This window comes from Rattus norvegicus, chromosome 12 (genome assembly GCF_036323735.1).
Source record: "Rattus norvegicus strain BN/NHsdMcwi chromosome 12, GRCr8, whole genome shotgun sequence".
Classification (NCBI taxonomy): domain Eukaryota; kingdom Metazoa; phylum Chordata; class Mammalia; order Rodentia; family Muridae; genus Rattus; species Rattus norvegicus.
Window position 1 is genome coordinate 13,916,784 of NC_086030.1, and position 25,813 is coordinate 13,942,596.

Here is a 25,813-nt window from a genome sequence, read left to right on the forward strand (position 1 = left end):
GCCTTTTCATTTACGGTGCTCATGCAATTCTGAATATGCACTCCTGTGAACATGAAAAAAGCCATTTCCCAAGCAGTGAAATAGCAACTAGCCAAATAAGATACTCAAAGAAAGCTGTTTCTAATAAATCCAAAAAATTATATAATAAGCTATGATAATCCTCCCAATAATTTCCCAGTGTTAAAGGCAGAGATAATATCTATTTGTACAAGGAGGAAACGGGAAATTATTAAATATTTTCTCCCAAACTAAGAAGTACTTTCCCTTCTGGCAATATTACAATGCAGTCATCTACTGATGAAAGGGAAAGGAGCCCATTCGCTTTACTCAATTGAGAGAAATCCCCAGCCAAAGGTTTAATTTTTGTTTCTAGAAAAGAATATTTAAAGCAAAAAGGTTAAAGTTCACTGACAGCTGATACATTCTGCTTTAAGAGCTTGCACAACATAGACTCTATCCTTCACTTGCTCCCCCCCACACACACCATCCACTTTGCACCAAATACCCATTGTTCTATATAAAAAACTCACAGCTAATGATACCTGAATAGCAACTGCTACATTTACATTACAGATGATCCTCCCTGGAACTCTCCAGAACCACATTTACTCGCTGCCTTCTTCTTTCTCCCAATCAAAGCCAAATTTGGTCATCAACTGATCACAACTGATTAAGGGGAAAAGATCAGCTTCTCTTCCAGACTGACGGGACAGAGATCATACAGACCCAGATGAGTTAGTCCCCAAAAGGTTACCGGATAAATCCACCAAAGAAAAACAGATATATTTAAAATGGCATTTTATAACCATCTTCTTTTAAAAAGGAAACTGCACAGGACTGAAATCCCCCCCCACCCCCAAAAAAAGGTACACTGCCCATGAGACAGAAGGTCCTTCTCCCTCTTGCATGAAGGGTTCCTTATGAGTCTGGATTCCTGGGACACCACTTCCTCCCCAAATCAGGCTGGCCAGGACAGAGGCAGTCTTGGAGGAAGTGGGGACCCTGGCACCCGGGCCAGGCACCTGCCTCCCAGCCTCGAGGACACCCACGGCGACATCCACACTCACCCATCTTTCCTCTTCGCCTTGTAGACATGCCCGTAAGTGCCTCGACCAACTTTGCAGCCCTCGTATTCAAACAGGTCCTCGACCCGCTCCCGCTCGCTGCTCAGCTTCACTTTAAAGTCATAGTCCATTGTCACAGCCTCCAAGGCCGGGGTGCTGGGGCGGGGGCCCGAGGGCCGCGGTGGGGACCCGGCCGCGCGGCAGCCGCAGCCCCCGAGCTACACCCGCCGGCCGCAGCACCAGCCCGCCTCACGCGGCGACGGCAGGAGGTCCCGCGCGGGCGCCGGGGACATCCAGGGGAGCGCCGGGCGGTCCCCGCGGGCGCGCGACAGCCGAGGGACGCGCTGGGGGCGGGGAGCGGCGTCCGCCCTTGTCCCCGCGCTCCCGGGGCGCCGGCTCGCGCGCGGTTGGCCGCGCGTGCTGCTGCGGGTGCGGCGCGGGGCGGCCACGGCTGACTCTGCTCCTCGCCCACGCGCGTCCGCGCCTCACCTTCTTCCACACGCTCTCACGAACACTCAGGCAGCCATCCGCCCCAATAGACCAGCGACGCCACACAACAGCCGGTAGCTCCTCCGAGAGAGGAGGAGAAGGAGAAGGAGGAGGAGGAGGAGGAGGAGGAGGAGGAGGAGGAGGAGGAGGAGGGAGGGCGAACTCGGAAGACGGCAACCGCTGTCGTAAAAACGTCGCAAAGCCTCGCGCTGCCTCCGCCCCACCTGTGAGCGGCTTAGGAGGTGGCAGCCGCCTCTTCTGACGCCAGCAGGCGAAAGGGCCTCGCTCAGCGGCGGTGCGGAGATGCTGACAGACTTACCACGTGGACCAACCCAGTCGGCAGTGCAGCCAAAACGCCAAGGCTCTTGTGCACGGATGGCTGCTGTAGCCGACTTTACCACGACGCGGCGAATTCAGAACGTTGCATGATGGGATTGGTAGTCCATCACGCAACGAGTTTCTGCTGCATGGAGATTATTTTTCCCAAAGCCACATCTGTACAATCCAATATAAGTTTAGCAAAAGACACCCGTTAGTGAAGGAGTTATTTTGTATTGGAGTCACTTCTGAACTCCAGGATTTAAAGGGCAATTGCTGCTCCCTTCCAGCCCCAAGAGTCCAGGTTTTCCCTCTTATAGCCTCTACCTGTCTCTAAATGCTACAATAAACCACGTAATTCTACTTAAGGTTTCTCTTCTTTCATCTGACTGCATCTCTCATGAAATTCTCGGGCTACGTGCTAGGTAAGCATATCGTCATACTTCCAGCCAGGTAAAGCCGTTTTCACTTCAGTTAATACTGAACTCTACGAACAGAAAAATAGTTATCACTCAAAGAACGTAATAGTTTATTCTAGAGACAAATATGAGGGATCATGGCTCAGAGACACAGATTTAAGTTACCACAAATTCCAACGTGGTAACAGTTTAATAACATCGTTATACCACGAGGAAAAAACTTAGTGAAGGGACCTGGGGAGATGGCTAGATTGATAAAATGCTTGCCACGTGTCGTAATACGATTTCTGTTGCTATGATAAAACACCATGTCCACATACAACTTGGGAAAGAAAAGATTTATATTAACTTACAGGTAACAGTCTGCTGTCAAGAAGACAAGACACCTGTTTAAAAAAAAAAAGTTTTTAAGCCATACATGTTTATGTATGTGCTTGTCATACTAATGCAAGGAGGGCAGAAAAGGCAGGATAGGACCTCTGTAGCAGGATGACCAGCTAGCTTTACTGAAATGGTCTGCTCTCACGGTTCCACGACAGACATCAACCTTTCGGCTCCAGACACAGGCGTATACATATGCTTACACTGGCACACATATGTGCTTATACAAGAACGCTTATACACACATGCACACAGGCAGATAAACTGGCAGAAATGTCAAGTAGGCTGCTGATAGGAAAGCAAGACTGTGTCTGCTCTAGAGGTTTTCAGTTAGTGAGAGTTAATGGTCTGTTTATATGTCCCTGGAAGATTTAACGAATATGAAGCTGTTAGGTCACTGTTTTAGTTTGGGTTTCTATTGCTAGAGCAAAACACCATAACCGAAAAAACAAGTTGGGGAGGAAAGAATTTATTCCGCTTATACCTCCACATCACTGTTCCTCACCAAAGGAAGTTGGGACAGGAACTGAACCTGGAGGCAGGAGCTGATGCAGAGGCCACGGAGGGGCCACTGGCTTGCTTCCTGTGGCTTGCTCAGCCTGCCTTCTTATAGAACCCAGGACATCAGCCCAGGGATGGCTCCACCCACTGTGGGCGGGGCCCTCCGCTACTGGTTACCAATTGAGAAAATCCTTACAGCTGGATCTCATGGAGGTTATTTCCTCAACTGAGGCTCCTTTCTCTAATGTGTGTCAAGTCGACACACAAAACCAGCCAATGCCAGTCACAGAGATGAGCAATAAATAGCCTTTTAGGCGGCTAAAAACTCCCAAGATAAGCACGTCCTACCTCTCCCTGGTTGTGGAAGTTTTAATCACTCTCTCCTCGAAAATGTTTTGAGGTACAGGTTTGGTTTTTTTTTTTTGTTTTGTTTTTGTTTTGTTTTGTTTGTTTGTTTCTGGAAACTTCGGTTTAAGCTCCCCCTGTTGGTCAAGCACCACATCTTCGCATATGTGGAGGTCAACTACGTGGAATGTTCATCATCCTTAACATCTGATGAGAATGAGGAGGCAAGAAAGCCAGGGTTCAGGGAAGAGAAGTAGCAGGTAAAGCCGTTACAGAAAAACAAAAACAAAACACCTGGGTCAAATCAAAACACATCTTTTATAATGATCCAAGTTTGATTTTTTCCCCTCTTCCCACCTCCCCACATCTGATATAGTATGTGAAATATAATAGGTATATTATACCTACAATTGAAATAATCCTGATTGGGACTGGAGAGATGGCTCAATGCTTAGGGGCATTTACTGCTCTTACAGAGGACCCAGGTTTCATTCCCAGCACCTACATGATGTCTCACAACTGCTTGTACGACACATCCAGGGGATCCGGCACTCCCTGCTGGCCTCTATGGGCACTGAGAAACATATAAAAATTAAAAAAAAAACAACAAAAAACAAAAACCCAATAATCAACAATGCATTATGACCCAAAGAAGTAAATGTGACAGAGAGGAAGTCAGGTCTATTCAGACAAAACTCGTAATTTAAACTAAATGGATCGTATATTTCCCTTGTGTTTACAGTGATTTTCACTCTATAAGCTGTTTCATTGAATGCTTAGAAATGTTTAAATCTTTCAATTTTGGTAGACTTTTAAAGCCAATTTTGCTTTATAACTATAACCTCATAAAAAATGGTTAGTTCTTGGGCTGGAGAGACGGCTCAGTGGTTAAGAGCACTGACTGTTCTTCCAGAGGTCCTGAGTTCAATTCCCAGCAACCACATGGTGGCTCACAACCATCTGTAATGGGATTTGACACCCTCTTCTGGTGTCTGAAGATAACTACATTGTACTTATATATAATAAATAAACAAATCTTTTTAAAAATGGTTAGTTCTCATTTAAGAGATATTTGTCTTGATATCTAAATCATTCTAACCTTTATTTGTGGGTAACAATTGATCTGTTCAGTTATCTTAGTACTGGAGCAAACTTTAGGGAAGTAGGTGAAAAAAATCACATTACAAATGAAATTGGACAATAATATAAACTCAAATTCTAATTTAACAAAATTACATGGGAATTGGGGGAGGCTGTTATAAGTTCAAAACTATTATGAAGTCTGAGTTCTGAGAAAGCAGGATTCTACAGACTTTGTAAGCATAATTAAATACTTTTAAACCTTTTAAAAAGTTATTGTTATTTACATAATCAAATCTTACTTATTCTATAGTAGAAAAGAGGGAAGTCCAATAGGAACAACTTTTTTTTTTTTCTGACAAGGTTTCTCTGCTAGTCTTGGCAGTTCTGGAACTCACTCCGCACACCAGTCTGGCCTCAAACTCACAGAGATTTGCCTGCCTCTGCCTCCCTGGTGCTGGGATTAAAGGTGTACACCAAAACTTCCCGTCACTCATTTACTTTTTGTCAGCAAAATATGACTATTTTTTAAATTTTTTTAATCCCTGCTAATTTTACAATTGCAAGAAACACAGGTGCTTAGGGTTACGATGGCTCTATGGTTAAGAGCACTGGCTGCTCTTCTAGACGGCCCAGATTTGACTCTTAGCACCCGTATGATGGTGGCTCATAAATCTCTGTAGCTCTAGTTCCAGGGGAGCTGGCACACTTCTGGGATTGTCAGCACCACACATATGGAGTGGCACATACATACACTCAGAAGAGCACAAGCACACACACACATGCACACACAGAGAAATAAATATATGAATACATATTCTTAAAAGACAGGTTCACGGGTTATAAAATTATAACAAGGAAATTTGTATTTTAAGAAATAATGAGGGGGCTGGAGAAATGGCTCAGCGGTTAAGATCTCCGACTGCTCTGCCAGAGGTCCTGAGTTCAAATCCCAGCAACCACATGGTGGCTCACAACCATCTGTAATGGGATCTGGTATGTCTGAAGACAGCTACAGTGTACTCCTATACATTAAATAAATTAATTAATTAATTAAAAAAGAAATAATAAATGAAAGTGACTTTATAAAATAAAGACCTCCATTTAAGAAAAGACTTAAGAAATAGAAAGCATGGTTGGTAGGAATGTTGCCAAGAGACTCTGAGCTTAGACATGTGGGGTACTGTCTTAGTTAAGGTTTCTATTGCTAGGAAGAGAAAACATGACCATGGAAATTCTTATAAAGGGAAGCATTTAATTGGGGCTGGGTAACAGAGGTTTAGTCATCATAGCAGGCTGTGGGATGATGTCACAGGTGAGGCAGGTACAAGATAGGATGAGGCCTGTCATTGGACAAGAAGGAAGGATGGGTGGGAGGAAAGTTTGAAGGAAGAGGAGGAGATGGGAACAGAAGAGGGGTGGAGACAGAGAGGCCCCGGGACAGCATGGAGGCTGACGTTAAGATTCCACGCTGCACCTTTTACAGGGTGTTATGAATGTTCTTAAGGGATGGATGTGTACAGGGCTTTGTATGTTAAGGTGGGCAATTATGTCTCATCAATTGGAACAAAGTGTATTGTGCTGTGTGTTCGTTCATGTGCAGATTTAAGTGTAAGGGAGTGTGGGGCAGCTGGTCTGGGCCACCACAGAGTTGGTATGTATGCTTCTGGCAAGATATCTAGTAGATATCTTGGGGCACTACAGTTACAGACCTAGAGTGGGTTAAAAGACAGCGTTTTCTGTTTTATAATTTTACAACAACGGCAGGCAGACATGGTGATGGAGAGGTAGCTGAGAGTCCTACATCCGGATCTGCAGGAAGTGACTGACACATTGGCCAGAATGAGCTTCTGCTACTTCAAAGCCCACTTCCTAGTGACACACTTCCTCCAACAAAGCCACACTAGTTCATAGAGAAGGGGCAGAGGAATGCCCAGGGTTTCCTTGCTGGGGGACCTTCTTATGAAATGTAATACAGCAGGGGATGGAGTGTACCTGGCAGGTCCATGCCAAGATGCCCCTGAGAAATCATGCCATGTAACAAATCTGATATAAAGAAGGTTTATTTGGGGGAAGGGAAGGGAGTGAGGATCTGAAGGAGGAGTAGAGGCAGACAGATGGGAGCAGGGCCATGAGGACAGAGAAGGACAGAAGGGGGAGAGAGAGACACCAGTCAGGAACATGTGTGAACAGAGAGAGAGAGAGAGAGAGAGAGAGAGAGAGAGAGAGAGCGCATCCTGGAACATGTGTGAACAGGGAGAGAGACCAGCCAGGAACATGTGTGAACAGGGAGAGAGACCAGCCAGGAACATGTGTGAACAGGGAGAGAGACCAGCCAGGAACATGTGGGAGCAGGGAGAGAGAGAGCCAACAGGGTGGCGAGTAGTCCTTTTATACACAGCCCACACCTGGCAGCAGGTAATGGCGCAGGTGATGACATAAGCTATCGTTAGGTCCCTGGGAGGAACCTAGTGTAATTGCCTGTAAGCCAACAGACTTACGTGAAGGTCCAGTAGGTGTGGCCAAGTGCTGATCAAACAAACAAAAATTGTGTGCAATTTTTGAACAACCTTGCAGGGTAGGTCTTCTTTTCTTTTTTGAGATTATAATATAATTACTTTATTTCCCTTCTTCCTGTTCCTCCTACCAACATTTCCCATGTTACTCTTGTGTTTCTGCTTAAGTAGGAGGGTGTCCTAGGACTCAGAAGCCCAGGAACCATACAGCTCTTAGGTGAGACATGTCGTGTCCCAGTGGAAGGGCATCTGAGACACGGGCGCTCAGGAACCACACAGCTCTGAGATGCTGCCTCCTCAGCAGAGACGTTGCAGCTCCCAGGGGAGGTATCCCCAGCTGAGCCGAGGAGCTCGGGAGCCCCGGCCCTGCTCTTTCTCTTTGCTTCTTCTCTTTGTTGCTTCTTTTCTTCTTCCAACAAGAGTGTCACACCAGGCAGAAAACCTCATGAAGAGATTTATTGGAGGGCCCAGGGTGTGGAAAGAGTCCAGGGATGACTGCCTCTTACTCCAGTGAACAGATGGCAGGGAACTGGACAGAGGGGCAGTGCTTATATATTTGGGGGAGGGAGGCTTTTCGGGGCATAAATTTCCAGGGTGAGGATTGGGAAACTTAGGAATTGGTGGGTTTTCTTGTTCAAGGATTTGTGAGTTTTCCTGCTCAGGGATTGGTGGGTCCTCCTGCTCAGGGATTGGTGGGTTTTCCTGCCCAGGGATTGGTGGATACTCCTGCTCAGGGATTGGTGGGTACTCCTGCTCAGGGATTGGTGGGTCCTCCTGCTCAGGGATTGGTGGGTTTTCCTGCCCAGGTGGGTACTCCCGCTCAGGGATTGATGGGTATTCCTGTTCAGGGATTGGTGGGTTCTCCTGCTCAGGGATTGGTGTGGTTTTGTGGGAATTTTTGAATGGTATTTTTTTTTCCTGCTCAGAGATCGTTTGCTTTTTTTCACCACCCTATCCCTGCATTAGGTCTATCGGTTAGATGGGAAGTTCTTCCTGGCCGCAGCTGGCTTTCTCTGAGAGCCATCTTAGTGGAGCTGCTGGGGGAGGCTAGAGGGATGTTGCTCTTGCAGTGGCGTTTCACCAAGGTTGTAGGCTGAGGCAGGAAAGGCGTCAGCACCCTGGACAGCTCCTGATTCAGGCAGTAGGCCGAGACAGGAAAGGTGTTGCAGCTGTGGACAGCTCCTGCTAAGGTGGGAAGGGAGACCTTCTTTGGACAGCTCCTGTGACAGCTGCAGGCTGAGGAGGTGTCATGGTGCTGCCATTTTTTTGACAGCTCCTGCAGGGGCATCTTACAACTGCCCATAGGCTGGGGCAGGAAGGAGGTGATGGCCAAGACTTTGATGGATTTTGTGGCAAATCGCTTAGGGACTACAGACACTCTCCAGACAAAGTCAGGCAGAGATGGGGAAGACCCAAGAAGAAAGGGAGCTTTCCATTTTGCACCAAGCTTCGAGAGTCATCCGGTCATGGGGTACTGCAACTTTAATAACAGGGTCTTTCAACATGCCACCATAGCTTTCCCACCATGCTTGGACTGTACCCAGGAATTGTGAATCAAAAGAAAACCGTCAGGATATTTGAGTACAACAAGCTAAGTAACTACTACAGAAGGTTGGTACGAAAAATGGAGTTGGTGATATAAAACTGCATGCGAGGTCCTAGGCCTTTACAGCTGGTTTACAGGACGAATGTGAAAGAGTTCCGCACTTTTTGGGCTAGAAAAGACTTTGAATCTGGTAATCAGATTGAAATGGGTCATCTTGGTGGAACTTTGGAAGAGAGAAATGATGAGAGAAAGAGGACATGAGACCCAGCTTTTGAGACTTCAGGGGGAACAGGGCTATCAGGAACTGGGATAGGGATGACTAGAGGTGTTACCTAACACCCTGGCAGCAGTCTGCCCATGTCCTCAGATCACGAGTGATGCTGAAGCCATGGGCAAGAGACTAATTTGTTTCCTGGAGGAAACATCCAGACAGGCCAGCATGTCGTCTGTCTAATGCTTACTGTTCTTATACCTGGTTTGACAAGAGAAGAGATAACAAGTGGAGACAAAGACAAGAAAACGGTGCTTAGAAAACGTGCGCGAGCTTAAGATGGTGAACAAAGCATCCATAACTGTTTAAGAGAAACCCACTGTCTTAGTTAGGGTTCCATTGACCAGAGAGACACCATGACTAAAGCAGCTCTTACAAAGGCCAACATTTAGTTGGGGCTGGCTTACAGGTTCAGAGGTTCAGTCCATTATCATCATGGCAAGAAGCATGGCAGTGTCCAGGCAGGCATGGTATAGGAGGAGCTGAGAGGTCTACATCTTTTCCAAAGGCAAACAGAAGGCTGTCTCATGGGTAGCTAGGAGGAGGGTCTTAAAGCTCACCCCCACAGTGACACACGTCAGCAATGCTGCACCTCCTAATAGTGCCACTCCCTGGGCCAAAGATATTCAAACCACCAGACTAACTCTCTTCATTGGAAAAATTGGAAAGAAGGCCTGAAGGGAAGATGTCACCCATCAAAGGCTACAATTAAGACCCACCTCATGACAGGCTGTCTGGCCCACACCTTTAATGCCACACTTGGGGGGGGGGGCAGAGGCAGACAGATTTCTGAGTTCAAGGCCAGCAGCTCTTCTAAATTCCAGAACAGCCAGGACTTCACAGAGAAACCTGTCTCTAAAACCCCACCCCAATCCCATGGGCCATGGTTCTAGATTAAATAAAATCAGAAATCTGCTGTGTACAAGTTGTCTCAAATTCCTGCTGCTGTGGTTTACCCACCATGATGTACTGTACTGTGAACTCTGAGTCCTAAGACAGCCTGTCTACATAGTGAGCAGGACAGCTAGAACTATATAAAGAGACCCTGGAGAGAGGGAGAGGGAGAGAGGGAGAGAGAGAGAGAGAATTAGCAGAGTCTTACCTTTAAATACAATGTTTTTAGGGCTGAAGAGGTAACTCAAGGGTTAAAAATACAGGCTGTTGTAGAAAAGGACCTGGGTTCAATTGTCAGCACCATGTGGTGGCTCATAACCATCTATAACTTCAGTTTTGGGGGATCCAATGCCCTCTTTAACTCCAGCAGACACACACACACAGAGCACATGTATACCCACAGACAACACACTCTCTAAATAATTTAAGGATACCTATTTTAAATATAGTATGGAATATCTTCTATTCTTCTTTCTTTTTCTTGGTTTTGTTTGTTTGTTTCTGTTTTTTTGAGACAGGGTTTTTCTGTGTATCCCTGGCTATCCTGGAACTCACTCCATAGACAGAGCAGGCTTCAAACTTATAGATCTTTCCCACTTCGCCTCCCTAGTGGTGAGATTAAAGCCATGTGCCATGTGAAGTTTTTAAGTTTTATCTTTAAACCAACTGTTCTCTGCATATGGAAATGAAGAAGGAATAAGATCAAGGTTAGAAAAGTATGAATGAAAATAGAGAACTGAGCCTGGCAGCAGTGACGACATCAGCAGTGGCCCACACCTTTGATCACAGCACTCAGGAGGCAGAGGCAGGCAGATCTCTGAGTTTGAGGACAGCCTGGTCTGCAGAGTAAGTTCCAGGACAGCCAGGGGTACGCAGAGAAACCCTGTTTGCGGGGGGGGGGTTGGGGTAAGAGAGGAAACAGAGAGTTGAGAAGAGTTCGATTTCTTAAAATTTCGTCTGATATAACCTATCACATTTTCTTACCAATTTCCTATTGAGCTTTTCCTTTTAATTTCAATATATTCAGCCCATCAACTTTTTGTTAACCATCAATTTTATCACTTCTTTTTTTATGGAAGTTTTTTTTATGTCAAAGCAGGCTGTCTGTTCATTTTAAATTCTCTTGTCTGGGATTTTTAAGGGTGTATGTGTGTGTGTGTGTGTGCGCGCGCGCGCGCGTGTTCTCTTTCTCTCTCTCTCTCTCTCTCTCTCTCTCTCTCTCTCTCCTATTTTGGATTAAATGTTTCAATGAAGAGATTCATAAAGCCAACTTATCTTTAGATTTCCCCGTTTTCCAAACACATATAAGTTAAACTAACACAATTATCAAACATAAAACCAGCTGGAGTAACACATGGCAGCTTTTCTCTGAACATTTCCTCCTTCCATGAATTAGAGAGGCACAAAGCAAACGAACAAACCAAAATGTCCTGAAAGCAAACAAACTGAATTCGGCACAGGCAGAAACCAAATGAAACAGATGCCTTTAAACAAAGGGCTCCCTAAGCAAACAGGGAGAATAATAAAGTAACCAAACAAAGAGGGGCCTGGCAACCAGCTCACAATAAAGCAAACCAAAGTAGATCCAAGCCCCAGGAACAACTCACCGGCATTCCCCTGAGGAATCAACACCTAACAGTTGGCATAAGTGGCCCGTCCTGGCACCAACCCAGTGACTCTTGGATCATCTTTGGGGCCACCAAAACCCATTAATGCAAAAAACAGCTCTTGCCTCAGAGAGAGTAAGAGACGGTTTATCCTGGAGCCAAACTTGAATGACCATGGCTTGGAAGACAGATTTCAGTTACTCCACATAACATGTTCCATGGCAGTAACAGATTCATGATGGTTTTATAGTAACAGAACACAGAAAATAAAATCAAGATACTTTCAAGATACCTTGGTGGATAAGCAAATTGTGCTGGCACATGCCTTTAATCTAAGCCCCCAGGAGGCAGAGACAGACGGGTCTCTGAGTTCGAGGCCAGTCTGGTCTATAAAGCCAGCTCTAGGACAGCCAGGCTTCACAGGGCTACCTTATCTTGAAGGTTGAAAGGAAGGAGGAAGGAAGGGTGGAAGTTGGTGTTAGCAGGCAGACAGATTTCAGAAAGTCAGGTAAGCATGGACTAGGACTACAGGCCACAGATGCTATCTGCTTACATTATTTTGAGTTGGTGGAAGCTAGAGGGACTTTTCATAAGGTCTAACCTGCTAGTCACAAGGATGTTAGGTCACACACAGAAATGGGCATTAAGTGGCTCTTTGGGGGGTGAGGGGAGATATCACAGGATTATTTGGCTTCTACTTGTAACACAATAATGAAAGTTTTAATCAATCCGCCTTGTAGAATGCTTAACATAGATGTAGCACCCTGCCCCCTGGAGGGGAGGGGGAACTTCGGTCCACAAGTACCAGTAGTAAAAAGAAATGGAAGGGACTTCAAGGTAAGGTGAAAGACTAGAGAGCTGAAATAAATAGACTTTTCCCTGTCTTAGTTAAGGTTTCTATTGTTGTAAAGAGACACCATCACCAAGGCAGCTCTTATAAAAGAAACCATTTAATTGGGGCTGGCTTACAGTGTCCATTATCATCACGGTGAGAAGCATAGCAGTGTGCAGGCAGACATGGTGCTAGAGACGAAGCTGAGAGTTCTACATAATTCACACACAGGCAGCAAGGAAGAGACTGGATGTGTTTTACACTGGCTGCAGCTTGGGCATTTAAGACCTCAAAGCCTCACCTCCATAGTGACACACTTCCTGTAACAAGGCCACACCTACAAATAGTGCCACTCCCTATGGCCAAGCATTCAAACACATGGGTCTGGGTGGGTGGGGCAGTCCTATTCAAACCACCACAATCCCAAATAGAGACATACAAAGAAAGCTTTAGAAATTCATGAAGCAAACATGGAAAAGACAAAAAGAAAGACAGGCTACACAGAGAAGTGAGCCTAATACCGCCTCCATCATGTGGTTCCCTGATGAAGTTGAGGGAAGGAACTCCAACGATATTGCTGCTTCCAGAAGGTCAGAGGAAAGTCTGATCCTCAGAACAACAACATAAAAGGGGCATTTAGACATTTTTGGATCAATTTTAAAAGGGAGGGAAAGGAATCACCAAGCAGGATACCCTAAATAAAACCCAACCCACTTTAAAGTCACTGGTCTCCCCAGCTGGGGGCACTTTTCTGTAGGAGAAATCTGTAACACTTGCCAAGAACCTCAGTTTAATGTTGCCATTCTCCTATGTTTTAAATATTTAACAGATGGGGAGGGGGAGAGGGGGAATCCTCCTGCTAGCCAGTAAGGCTTGCTACATCCGGGCAACCAAGCACCCCGCAAACATGGTAGCACATTCCTCGGCAAGGGCAAGAAGTTCACCGACTAAAGGTCTGCCTGGGCTATATGAGACCCCAAAACAAAACAAATTCACGCAATAATGAAAGAAGGGAGGAAAGAATTATGAATCACAGCAGTATGCGCGTATTAAACTGTGATTAAGCCATTTAGCTGATGGGGGTGTCAGGAAAGGGCCCCACTAGGACCACAAAAAATGGTTAGATTAAGTCTGGTGTCACACGATAAAAAGAGAAATTAAGAGAGGGAGGTGGTGACAAGGGATAGCAGGAGAGAAAGAACGTAAATGGTTAATATTGGGAGTTTCAAAATGCTTTCCCATTACAAGCACTTGACGTTTAATTTCCTCATCCCAGTGAACTACCCTAAGGGAAATAAATGCTCGAACTGGGTAGTTACACCCGGGTAGTAAAGAGCAAGGAAGAGCTTTATAGATGCACTTTTCGCCAGACTTCGTCAAAGGACACGAAAGTATGAAAAGATGAGTTGGCAGTTTCAAAGTGTGGAAAGGCGGCTCAGCCTTCGGGATTGGGAGCTGCCTTGAGCTCTTGAGAGCCTAGACCAGAGCTCGAGACAGCCGGACCTGCGCACTGCAGATGCGGAACTCATGCGCCGCGGCTCGGCTTCCGGCGAGCACCGTTTCCAGACGCACCGACAGGGTCGGCGCAGACAGTGGCGTGCCTTAGTTCTTCTAGATGGTGAAAGAAGGCCTGAGACCGGACGGTCTTCTCTCAGCTTTCTCTCTGCTCGGTCGACTCCGAGCAGCAGCAGAGACTCTAAGCTTCGCGCCTCAGTGGAAGATTAGAGGGCGTAGAGGCCTTCGAAGGCTCGGCCAGTGAATCTTCCGCCCCCTCACTGCCTCGGTGAGGACAACCGCGGGAGGTGGGATGGGAGGGGGAGGGGGAGGGGGTGCTGCGTACACGGGGAAGGGTCATTTTGTGAGTCTCACTACTACTTCCGGGAGACGCCTCGGAAAGAAGGGCGTGCTAAGGGGCGGGGGGCCGGAGGGGAGAGGCACTTACCTCTTATCTGATTGGTTAATTGCTTGCTGGTTGAGCTTTTCTAGTTGCTGATTGGCAAAAGCTAAATCCAGGTCGCAGGGGAAGCGTTACTTGAGGCTAGATTGAGGTGAGATTGGTCGGGTTCCTGAGTCCAGTTTGTACACGGGAGTAGGGACTTCATTTTACCCCCAGTCCAAGGCCTCGATTAACAGGGTAAGGAAAAGAACCGGTAGCGGGATGGTGGAGGCGGTTGACGACGAAATGAAGGCTTAGAACTAAACTAACCTAACTTCCTCACCTAACCTTAGCTATACCCAGATGGGAACGTGATACAAGGCCTTTGAGAAAGGAGGAGGCGGAATCCTCGTAGCAGTGACAGTGTAGAAGGAGAGGCCTTCTGGGAGGTTGTTTTTTTGTTTTTGTTTTTTTTGTTGTTGTTGTTGTTATCTAATTGTAGGAAGCTCTAATTTCCTAGATGAAGGTAATACAGAACCTTCTGAAGAATTTAGTTTTGGCTTTGCAGAGGAGTCGGGAGACTACCAGGTGTTCCAGGACCTCAAAGAGGCAGTTTGCTGAATAATTCAACTTTTCTTTTTATTACTTCAGATGAGCAGCTCTCAAAAAAGACAGAAATATCAGAAGCATGGATACAGTCTTATCTGTTAGAAGAATGCTCAAAGGAAAATAAGGTATTCATTTTGGCTTACTTATGATTAGTAATCCAAGAATTTTGCCTTGGAGAAGGTCTCAGGTTTTGAATATCTTAAGGAACCTGACTTTTTTTTTTTTTTTTTTTTTTGTCATCAGATTTTTTACTTATTAAACATCTGTTTTTAAAATGTGGTTTCTGACCACCAAAAATGCTCTCTGCTAATAATAGTACTAATTATACTGCAAATGGAAACCCTTTACTTTTTGATATTACTAACATCTTGAGTGAATCTCACCCCCCTCCAGGTGTGTGTGTTCCTGACTATCGTAGAACTCACTCTGTAGACCAGGCTGCTCTGGAACACACAGAGATCAGTCTGCCTTTCTCCTGAGTGTTAGGAATGAATACATGTTACTACACCTAGTTTACTGGCTGGTTTTGTGTGTCACCTTGATACAAGCTGGAGTCATTACAGAGAAAGGAGCCTCAGTTGAGGAAATGCCTCCATGAGATCCAGCTGTAAGGCATTTTCTCAATGAGTGATCCGTGGGGGAAGGCCTAGCCCCTGTCTGGTGGTGGTGTCATCCCTGGGCTGGTAGTCCTGGGCTCTGTAAGAAAGCAGATGGAGCAAGCCAGTAAGCAGCACCCCTCCATGCCTCTGCATCAGCTCCTACCTCCATGTTCCTGCCCTGTTTGAGTTCTTCTCCTGACTTCTTCCAGTGATGGGAGTGTAAGCCAATTAAACCCTCTCCTCCCCAACTTGTTTTGGTCATAGTGTTTCATCGAAGCAATAGAAACCCTAAGACAGCTAGCTAGCTTTGCATTTTGCAATTAGGGGGTTGTTTGTTTGGGTTTTTGTTTTGTTTTGTTTTGGCTTTCAAAGCAGGGTTTCTCTGTAGCCTACTCTGTAGACCAAGCTGGCCTTGAACTCAGGATTCCCCTGCTTCTGCCTCTTGAATGCTGGGACTAAAGGTGTGGGCCACCACCTGCCTGGCTACTTTATTATTATTTTTTAAATGTATCCACTAGTCAAATATATGTGTCAAATCTTAGAATATAGAACTCACAAATAAACAACAAAACAACTTTTAGGAGCTCATAGGTCTAGGCTTTTGCTCTAAAAGTTACCACTGAGTCAGGCACAATTCAGCACACAAATCTCATATCTGAATATTAAATTGATCATCTTTCAAAATTTTTTTCTTTGTCTCTCAAAAAATTGTGTTGAGAAGCCTTCATCATGTTAAAATTTTAGGCTTGAATAATACATGTTCTTAATATACAAGGGCTCTTACATGTGTCCCAGGATAGTTAGGAATGCAGCCCACTATATTTTAGATGATGATGTCCTGCATCCCTTCCAGAAAAGATGGCGAATATAAAATGGCCACTACTGTCACAGTGCACTTTATTGAGATGAAAATAATTTTGCCTACTGTGTCTACTGAAGACTCAAAGTTGGTCTCACTGAGACTGAAAACCAACAGGAAACAACATGCCATGGCTGGCTCTGAGGATTGAGAAAGCACACAAGAGCTCTGGCTGTTGGTATCAGGCCATCCTTCAGCCTGCAATGGTTAGCCTCAGGAATTTCTGATTTTGGGGGCTACATGTAAGTACTTTCTACCTTGGCGAGGAGATGAGGAAAGGTAACACTGCTTCTTAGAATCTTAGACTATCAGTTCAGTGAGTCTCTAAAGGTGGTTGTGAATCACAATTGAGGAGATTGTTAGTGGCCTACACAGCGAATTCTGGGCCAGCCAGGGCTACATGGTAAGAGCTGACCTCAATAAACCAACAACAAAACCAAAACAGAGTGAAGCTATGTTAGCCCATGACTGATGCATTGAATTTGTACATGTTCTTTAAACAGGAAACTAGAAGTCTCAGGATGAATCCATCTAGATCTAGATCAGGTGGTAGTGGAGAAGAAATCTCATTTCAAGAAAATGAGAGAAGATGGCAACAAGAGCGTCTCCACAGAGAAGAAGCCTATTACCAGTTTATTAATGCGCTCAATGATGAAGATTATCGGTTAATGAGAGATCATAATCTTTTAGGCACCCCTGGTAAGAAATGGGCAAAGGGGGGGAAATATTTTTCTATCATTGGAAGGAGGGATTTTTAAAGAGAGGGGGGTGGGGATTTAGCTCAGTGGTAGAGCGCTAAGGCCCTGGGTTCTGTCCCCAGCTCCAAAAAAAAAGAAAAAGAAAAAAAAAAAAAAGAGTAAAGTAGAGAGAGTGCCTCCCTTTGAGTACTGTTTTGTGAGTCTGAAATTATGCAGTGTAACAAAGTCACTGCCCTTTGTGTTTGATAAATACATGAGAATACTGGGTATATGGGCATACACAGGCCGAACTTCAAAAGTTCATGTATATAGGCATTAAATGTTTATATGTATAGTTCTCACTACCCTCCCTGCCAACTCCTCATGGAGACAGGCTCAGGATTGAAACCTAGGGTTCTGTACCTGTTAGGGAAGTGCTCTACCACTAAACTACACTTCAGCTCACTCGCTCGCACTCTCTCTCACATAATATTTGTACAAATAAAATGTTTTTTGAAACTTTATTCTTAACTTATTTGAAGGGTTAACACTCAGCTAGGTAGTGTCCAATGTAGTCTTTATGTTTTCTTTCAAATTCACTTTATAGGAAACTAGCTGAAATTTGCTTGTCTGTGTGCTTGTATATTTCTATGTTGGTGACTCATATAATAAAATATTGGGGTAGAATCAAAGCACCAGGTTGGGGATTTAGCTCAGTGGTAGAGCGCTTGCCTTGCAAGCACAAGGCCCTGGGTTTGGTCCCCAGCTCCGAAAAAAAGAAAAAAAAAAAAAAAAGAATCAAAGCACCAAGATTGAACATTTCCCTAAAACTACTCCTCAATTTTCTTGTTAACTCTTAAGAAGCAAACTCTGCACGACTACAGCTCTTCATTGTATTGTTGTTGTCTTAAAACTTGTTTTAGTTTTCGATGTTTGTCTTTAGTGGGGGTTGTGTATGTGAGGTCAAGTCCAAGAAGGCCAGCAGAGCCTTTCAGGTCCCAGTCCGTTGGGTCTCCTGGAGCTGGCATTAGGAAGTAGTTGTGAGCCCCTCAATCTGGGTGCTGTGAACTGCTGAGCTGTCTCTCCAGCCCTAACTTAACAGGTTCTTATGGAGAGATTCTGGTAACCAAAATTATTCAAGTTTAAATCTCAATTTTAATAAAATAATAAATGAGATATGACTAAGTTGATGTGTATTTATAGCAAATATTAACTTCAATTTATAAACCATGAAAATAATAAGGATCAACTTTTATAGGTTGTTAAGATTTTTTTTTTAAATTACATTTTATTTATATGTGTGTGTGTGTGTGTGTGTGTGTGTGTGTGTGTGTGTGTAAGTAAATGAAGGTGTTTAGATGCCACAGGACAGCCAGTAGGTATCTTTTTTTCTCCTTCCACTATGTGGTTCTTTGAATTCAGGTTGTCTGGCTTAGCAGTAAGTGCCTTTACCCACTGAGCTGTCTCACTGGCCCCAGTTGCTAAAGTTTTTATTTCATGAGTTCTCATAAAACTTGGTAATTTGTTTTTTAAATAACTGTTGTTTCGTTCTTTCAGGAGACATAACATCCGAGGAGCTACAGCAGCGCCTGGATAGAGCGAAGGAGCAGCTGGTGTCTCAGCCTGGCTCGGGGAGTGGGACAAGTGACGGAGGTACTGAGGCCTGCACTGTCCCACTTGGCCTGCCTGCCTGCAGCGCTTTACTGTTGTGATGTGATCCTCATTCAGATAGCCTGTGTGTTGCTGAGAGCAGTCTGGTTAGGGACTAGAGAGCAGAGACTAAGTTCAGAAGTGTTCTCATACATGGTTTGCCTTCAGGAAGCTTATGTGTACAGAATAGTAAATACATATTTTCCCTCCTTCCAACCTTCCTAAGATAAGCCGGGGCCCCATGTGTTCTTGATAAATATTCTACCATTGAGCTACATCCCCTAGCCAGATATAGTTCTTCCTAATGTTTGCATGAACACACTACATTGCTTTTGTATTACAGAGCCTAATACAGACAGGAAACTGTCTTTGCTGCTGCTTTTCCGTTTGCTTGCTTGTTATTTCATCAAGAAAACACTAAATCATATAAAAATTCTTGGAATAAGCAAAATACTAATGCAAACCAATTTAAACTAACTGCAATTATAGAGTTCAAAGCAAGTGCAACTTTGGGACCCCTCTTTCTGTTTTACCTTCTCTCCCAGAGACATCCATCACTGGTAATGTTCCCAGTCAGCTGGCTGAGGAGTCTCTGCTCTACCTGCACAGAAGCTGGGGGTCGTTCCCAGCTCCTCAGGGGGACAGCTGGTGTGATCAACATTAAATTTAGAAAGGAGGTTTCCTAAGAACTCACCTCCCTGAAGCCTTTCTGTCCCTAGTATTCACCATCTCTGTGAACATTTTACCTGTGTCCTATTTTAAGTTTATGACAAAGGCTTTTGAGTTCCATGTTTACAGTTGAGTGGTATTTGAGTAGGCCTAAGGTCCCTGGGTTCATAAAAGCATGAGGAAATAAGAGAGATAATGGGAACTTGGATCATCCCTCAGTTATGAACACCTGCTGGCTATTACTGTAGTTGTTAAGACAAGTCGAGTGCTGCAGATATAGGAAAGTTTTCAAGAATATATGTGTGTGTGTGTGTATGAATTATATATACACACACATATATATACATATATATGTATATGAATTCATAAATATACACACATACATTTATCAAACAGTTTTGCTGGGTATAATATTCTGGCATGTGTGACCTTTCAGAACTTGGGTAATGTCATTCTGAGACTTGATCCTGGGACTTGATTACTGTGATAGGCCTGCCTTTCTGTGTGGCTTGGGCCTTCTCTCTCGAAGCTTGAGCACCCTTTCCTCGGTCTTTTCTAATAGCGTTTTAACTGGAATTTGTTGCATCATTCCAATTTTCTCTTGTTTAAGGGTCTCTTGACATTTGGGGAATTTTCTCCTGTGGTTTTATTGAAAATGTTTTCTATGCTTTTGACCTGGAGTTCAATCCCCCTCCCCCCCTTGCCCGTAATTTATAGTCGTCCCCCCCCCCCCCCCCCCCCGAGCTGGGGACCGAACCCAGGGCCTTGCGCTTGCTAGGCAGGCGCTCTACCACTGAGCTAAATCCCCAACCCCCATAATTTATAGTTTTAATTTCTTTGACAGTGTCCAAAGATCCTACATGTTTGTTCATGCTTTTTTTTTTTTTACCAATTCCTCTGCCCTGCCTTCAAGTCCTGACATTGCTCTTATCCACTCAACCTATTCTGACTGAGGCTTTCCTGAATTTTGTATTTGACTATGTTTCTATCTTCATCTTCAGATTCCATTCTCCTTTGTTTCATTTAGCTATGTGTTTGTGTCTTTCAGGGCTTCTGTTAATTCCTGCTGTTATCAGTTCATTCAAGTATTTATCCTTGTCTTCCTTAAATCCTTTGAACTCTTCGATGGTGTTTAATTCTTTTGACTTTTGTGCCTGAAAGCGATCCTCCTTGGGACCATTGCACTGATGGGATTTGTAGGAGGTTTTTGGGTTTGTGGTTTTTTTTCTTTTCTTTTCTTTTTTTTTTTTTTTTTGCATTGTCTTTATTTTTTATATAGCTTATTTTTGCAATGAGCCATGAGCATCTGGAACTAGGTCGTTACTGTCTTACTGTTCTGAGGGGTGGAGCAGAAGGGAAGAGGTTCCTCATTGCATGCACTTTGGGCCAGTTGCATGGACGGAGGTGGCTGGTGGGGGTTCTGAGAGCAGGAGATGGGGTGGGGCCAGGTTGAGGCTGCCTCAAGTTGGGGCTGCACAGTGAGACAATGGCCAAGGGGAGAGGTTGCTTTATGGGTCCCCACAAGCATGGGCTGGACCTTAAGGAGGGTAAAAGGTTTCTGATAAAAGGCTGATAAAAGGTTTCTGAGTCTAAATAGAAGTTTTCTTTAAACGTGTGTGTGTGTGTGTGTGTGTGTGTGTGTGTGTGTGTGTGTGTGTGTGAAGACAATTTGTGTATAAGGCAGTTCTTCCGCCATGTGGGTCCTGGAGGTCCAGCTCATGACAGTATAGGCTTGGCAGCATGTGCCCTGTCATAGGCGCAGTATTTTAGTTTCTGTAGTGTGCTTTTAATACACTTTTAGAAAGTCTGATTTTTTTCATTTTCCATTCATTATAAATGCAGAGCCCGAGTTTAGCTCAAGTACAGCTGTCTTTCTTGCAATTTTTAATAAAGATCTAAACTATTATTATAGAAATTGACCTTAAATTGATTTGATTCACTTTCCAGACTCAGAAAACCTTAGAGAAAATTCAGATGAGGGTTCTCTGCTGCGATGGCTGAGCACTTTCCGGCGTACTGGGAACGTGACGCGGAGTGGGCAGAATGGGAGCCAGAGCTGGAGGGCTGTGAGTCGGACAAACCCGAACAGTGGGGAGTTCGGGTTCAGCCTGGAGATCCACATCAACCCTGACAGCAGAGGCTCCGGAGTGCGTGGAGCGGAGCCTGTGGACATTCCTCTGTCAGGTGTCAGCAGAGAGCATGGGCAGCAGAGACCCTCCAGTCCTGTGGCTAGGCGAACCCGAAGCCAGACCTCCGTGAGCTCCAGTGCTGGTCTCTCCAGTGCTCCTGGGGGCAGGCGCTCGAGGAGGCAGGGCTCTGTGCAAGGATCTTTCTCAGCACTGGGGAGGTTAAGGAATGGCATTGGAGCAGCGCTTGGCGTTTCCAGAGTTAGTGCCCCTCGCACTCACGTTATTAACACCCACACGAACCAGTCCGATGGTAGTGCTCCCAGGCAAAGTGGACGGCAGCGGTTTGGAGCAGCACATATTTGGGAAAATGGGGCTAGAAGTAATGTTACAGTAAGGAACACAAACCAAAGATTAGAGCCAATAAGATTACGTCCTGCTCTCAGTAGTCGAAGCCGGTCCCCTATTCAGAGACAGAATGGTACTGGTCATAATTCCCAAAGACAGGGTAGACCGCTACAGCAAACGGGTAGAAACAGGTCTGTGAGGCAGAGAGGTGGAACAAGGGTGTTTTTAGAACAAGGCAGAGAACGCAGAGGCACCGATTATACCCCACTGTCCAACTCAAGACTCGTGTCAAGGATAACAGTAGAAGAAGGAGAATCCAGCAGGTCCTCAGCTGCCACCCAGCGCCACCCAGCAATCACACTAGACCTGCAAGTCAGGAGGATTCGTCCTGGAGAAACTAGAGATCGGGATAGCATTGCAAATAGAACCCGGTCTAGGGCAGGGCTGGCCGAAAGTACAGTTGAGAGCAACAGTGGGGGCTTCCACAGAACTATTTCTCAGTTAGAACGGTCGGGTGTCCGGACCTATGTGAGCACCATTACAGTTCCTCTTCGGAGGATTTCCGAGAATGAGGTGGTTGAGCCATCCTCTGTGGCTCTTCGGTCAATTCTAAGGCAGATCATGACTGGGTTTGGAGAGCTGAGTTCTCTAATGGAGGTGGAGCCTGCATCAGAGAATCAAAGCAATGATCAGCATTTACCAGAGGTGTACCTAGAACTGAGTAATGGAGGTGCAGCTGATGACAGCGGTCAGCATGGAGGAGGCTCCTCACAGGCCCCTCAGGCCCAAGACGACAGTGCTGAAATGCCAGATGTGAGTGAGCCCGCCCCACCACAGGCTCGCACCAGAAGTAGAAGGCAGTTACGCAGGGCAGACAATGTCGTTGAGGCTGGGACATTGCCCATTCTGCGCCTTGCTCATTTCTTCCTACTGAATGAAGGCGATGATGACCCAATTCGTGGTCTAACCAAGGAGCAGATTGACAATCTTTCTACCAGGAGTTATGAGCAAAGCGCAGTTGACAGTGAGTTAGGTAAAGTGTGCAGTGTGTGCATCAGTGACTATGTGGCCGGGAACAAGCTCCGGCAGCTGCCGTGCCTGCACGAGTTCCACATTCACTGTATCGATCGCTGGCTGTCAGAGAACTGCACCTGCCCCGTCTGTCGGCGACCTGTTTTAGAATTGGGGGCCACAGACAGCGGGTGAGCGATGGGGTCTGCTCAGTGCTGTGTGTTCCTGGAGTCATGGTCGAACACTTTTCTTGAGTTACTTGTGATGGTGTAACCAAGACAAAAAAACCTATCAGATTATAGTTTGCACTATTTTTTGTGTGCTTTTTTTTTAAAACTTGTTACAGAGAGTTTGTTTATATAAAAATTTAAAATGCAGATGTTAAATTATCCAAAAGTAAAGAATAGTTAATATTGCTAGAACCAAATAACCTTTAAAATGTTTTTATTTTGGTAATTTTGTCATGCTAAGCACTTTTGTATCTGCACAACTCAGTATGTTAGGGATCTTGATTCTTTCTCAACTCTGCAGTAGGTTTTGCTGGGGTTTCCCAGTTCGAGCTCAGTGCTTCCTTTGGACACTACTGTCTGAGTCTTCGTAGCCTGTTAGGCTGAATGTCTGCTAGATATACTTAAGTTACTTGAATTGGTAATTTAGCACGTGGCACACGGCGCGTGTGTCTGCAGGTATGTACTGTGGGAACATATCCAGGCTGACAACTGCAGGCTGGAGACTGAGGCTGTGGGGCTTAGACTGCACTTGGCACAGTGATCATCTCTAAGAGGGAGTGAATTAGTCGAGATGGAGATTGTTTACTGAAGCGTGTCTGACAATCTGACCTACTAAGAGCGAGCGATGTATAATAATGAACCTAGTATTTCTTTATTCATGGAATGTGGAAATTTTATGACAGATAGTTTAAGTTTGTCTTTTTTGTGATTTTTTTTTTTTTTTTTTTTTTTTTTTTTAGAAGTACAAACACTTCTGGGGTTAGGTAGGGTTTACAGCATGCTTGATTTCTCAAATTTAGTTTTAAAATCTAAAATACTTTAAAGTCTATGAAGTAGTGAAATGCATAGAAAATATGTAAATTTGGATGCCAAAAAGCTCCAAATTAAAGCCTTTAAAAGAACATAGAGTTTATATAAACACAAAGTATGCATTAAAGTCTATTTCTACCAGTAAACATTAAAGACTGTGTGAGCTCATTTCTCTGTCCACTGTGGCTTACTCATCTCCAAATACTTACTCCACACTAGGTGACTACGTGACAGACTGATCAAGTCCCTGTCTTCATGGAAAAGACATTTGCTCTTAGGGAAGGAACAAATCGATTTTTACTTTGATGTTTGCTTATGACTATGTGACAGGGTCTCGCGCGTGCGTGCGTGCGTGCGTGCGTGTGTGTGTGTGGTGGTGCCGCCACTCGGGCAAAACACAAAGCATTTCATGTCAAATCCTGAGAGGTTTAGAAACGCCTCCATATTTAGCTTTTTTTTTTTTTTTTCCAGTCAGTGATCACATTCAGTACATAAGATTAGTCACGTGCCTAGAAATAGCACAGGGTGTGCTCACCAACAGGAAAGAATTCTGTGAAAGTTAGGACTTGGGGATAAATAACTTGCAGGCCTCTCGTGAGTCCAGAAAGGTTGATTTGAGCCTGAATTGACGTCCTTTATATATCAGACTAATAGAGGGATCATCATTTCATTTTGTAGCTGTTAGATGACAACAATTTTCCCTTGATGATTTTAGCGACAGGTGTCGGTAAGTTTTTACGTTTAAGGAAGATTGTCTAGTACTTCATACAGGACACAGCAGAATGGAGAGACATGGCAGCAACCCAGTAAAGGAGCTGTTACTCCTTTAGTCAGCTGTGGAGATGGCTTAGTCAGATGCTTGCTAGGTGACCATGAGGAGTGAGTTCACTCCCTAGCACCCACGTAAAAGCTGGGTATAGTGGTGCATGCCTGTACTCCTAGGTCTAGGGGAACAGACAGACAGATCCCTGAGACTTACTGCCCACCCAGTCTGACCAGATTTGTTCAATGAGAGATCTGGTCTCAAAAATAAAGCAGAGAGTCGTTGAAGAAGACAGTTGACCTCTGGCCTCCACATCATGTGCAGGAACACACATGAAAACAAAAACCAAACCACATGCCTTCATTTTGTCCGTTAAGCTTGTTATAAGCTGATAACAGTGGAACTAGAAAGTAGGCATTCCATCTTGTGCCCCAGAAAGGCATTGTTTGGTGTTAGATGTGAGAACCAGCCACCCCCTGAGTAGGGGGAAGGAGTGCTGGCACACACAGATAAAGAAGCTGGGCAGTGGTGGCGCATGCCTTTAACCTCAGCACTTGGGAGGTAGAGGCAGGTGGAGTTCTGTAATCCAGGCCAGCCTTGTTCCAGGATGGTCAAGGCATATGCAAAGAAACCATGCCTTGAACCACCCCGTCCTCCCACCCCCCAAAAGAAAAGTATCAGCCACTAGGCAGACACTTCACACACACACACACACACACACACACACACACACACACACACACACACACAAAACCCCCTGGTATTTTGTTGGACTTAGTTTTTGTTGGTTTTGAAAGAAGGTCTCCCTTTATAACTTAGTCTGGTTTTATCTTCATAGTCCATCAGCTTCCTAGGTGCCAGGATTGCTAGCAGGCCCTCATGAGGCCCAACTTAAATCTTCAAGATATGGTTTTAACAGCATTAGAAGGCGATTCTGCTAGGTGCTTGAAACACAACAGGATGGGTACCATCTGGAAGCCATAGTGTGGCTGAATGAGAGCCATGCATTGGTATCTGTGGAGAACACAGAAGGGTTTTCTACAATACTTCATTTCCCAGAAAACAAAACCGCCATATCCAAAGGCTGTGCATCTGTATAGAATTTCTATTGAGTAATGATTGTGTCCTTTGTGGGTCTAATGTAGAAAGAAGCAAGCGGTTGGCCGGGGCTCTAAATTACACTACAGCTATCTTGCAGACTTCTGTATTGAGATTTGAAGCTTCCTGACTGCTCTCCCATAGATTTACATCCTCTTAGTATTTCCTTGTTTCTTTGGATTTTTTCTTGTATTATCTAATATTGTTGTGACCCTTCCTTGATTA

The 25,813-nt window shown here is 44.9% G+C and overlaps 3 protein-coding genes across 12 annotated transcripts in view; 1 reads left to right on the forward strand and 2 right to left on the reverse strand.

Annotated features, from left to right (window-relative positions):
- Positions 1 to 2,234, reverse strand: part of Cdk8 (cyclin-dependent kinase 8) — a 67,994-nt gene extending 65,760 nt beyond the window's left edge. For 6 of the 7 annotated variants that reach the window (XR_010056410.1, XM_039089687.2, XM_039089686.2 and 3 more), the window contains exon 1: positions 1,068 to 2,234. Coding sequence is in view for 6 of the 7 variants with exons in the window: in XM_039089687.2 (XP_038945615.1) it covers positions 1,068 to 1,195 (128 nt within the window). In the remaining variant the exon portion in view is untranslated. The remainder of the gene's footprint in view (positions 1 to 1,067) is intronic. The other variant, NM_001109061.1, reaches the window with a different exon arrangement.
- Hint1l2 (histidine triad nucleotide binding protein 1 like 2) overlaps positions 1 to 25,813 on the reverse strand; it is an 865,401-nt gene that overhangs the window by 134,523 nt on the left and 705,065 nt on the right. The gene's annotated exons all lie outside the window — the stretch shown is intronic.
- Positions 12,377 to 23,880, forward strand: Rnf6 (ring finger protein 6). 4 transcript variants are annotated; one of them, NM_001107118.2, is given in 5 exon segments: positions 13,827 to 14,046; positions 14,791 to 14,873; positions 16,710 to 16,905; positions 18,441 to 18,536; positions 21,150 to 23,873. In NM_001107118.2, coding segments are annotated over 3 exon segments (2,007 nt in total). In that variant the 5' UTR covers positions 13,827 to 14,046; positions 14,791 to 14,873; positions 16,710 to 16,727; the 3' UTR covers positions 22,883 to 23,873.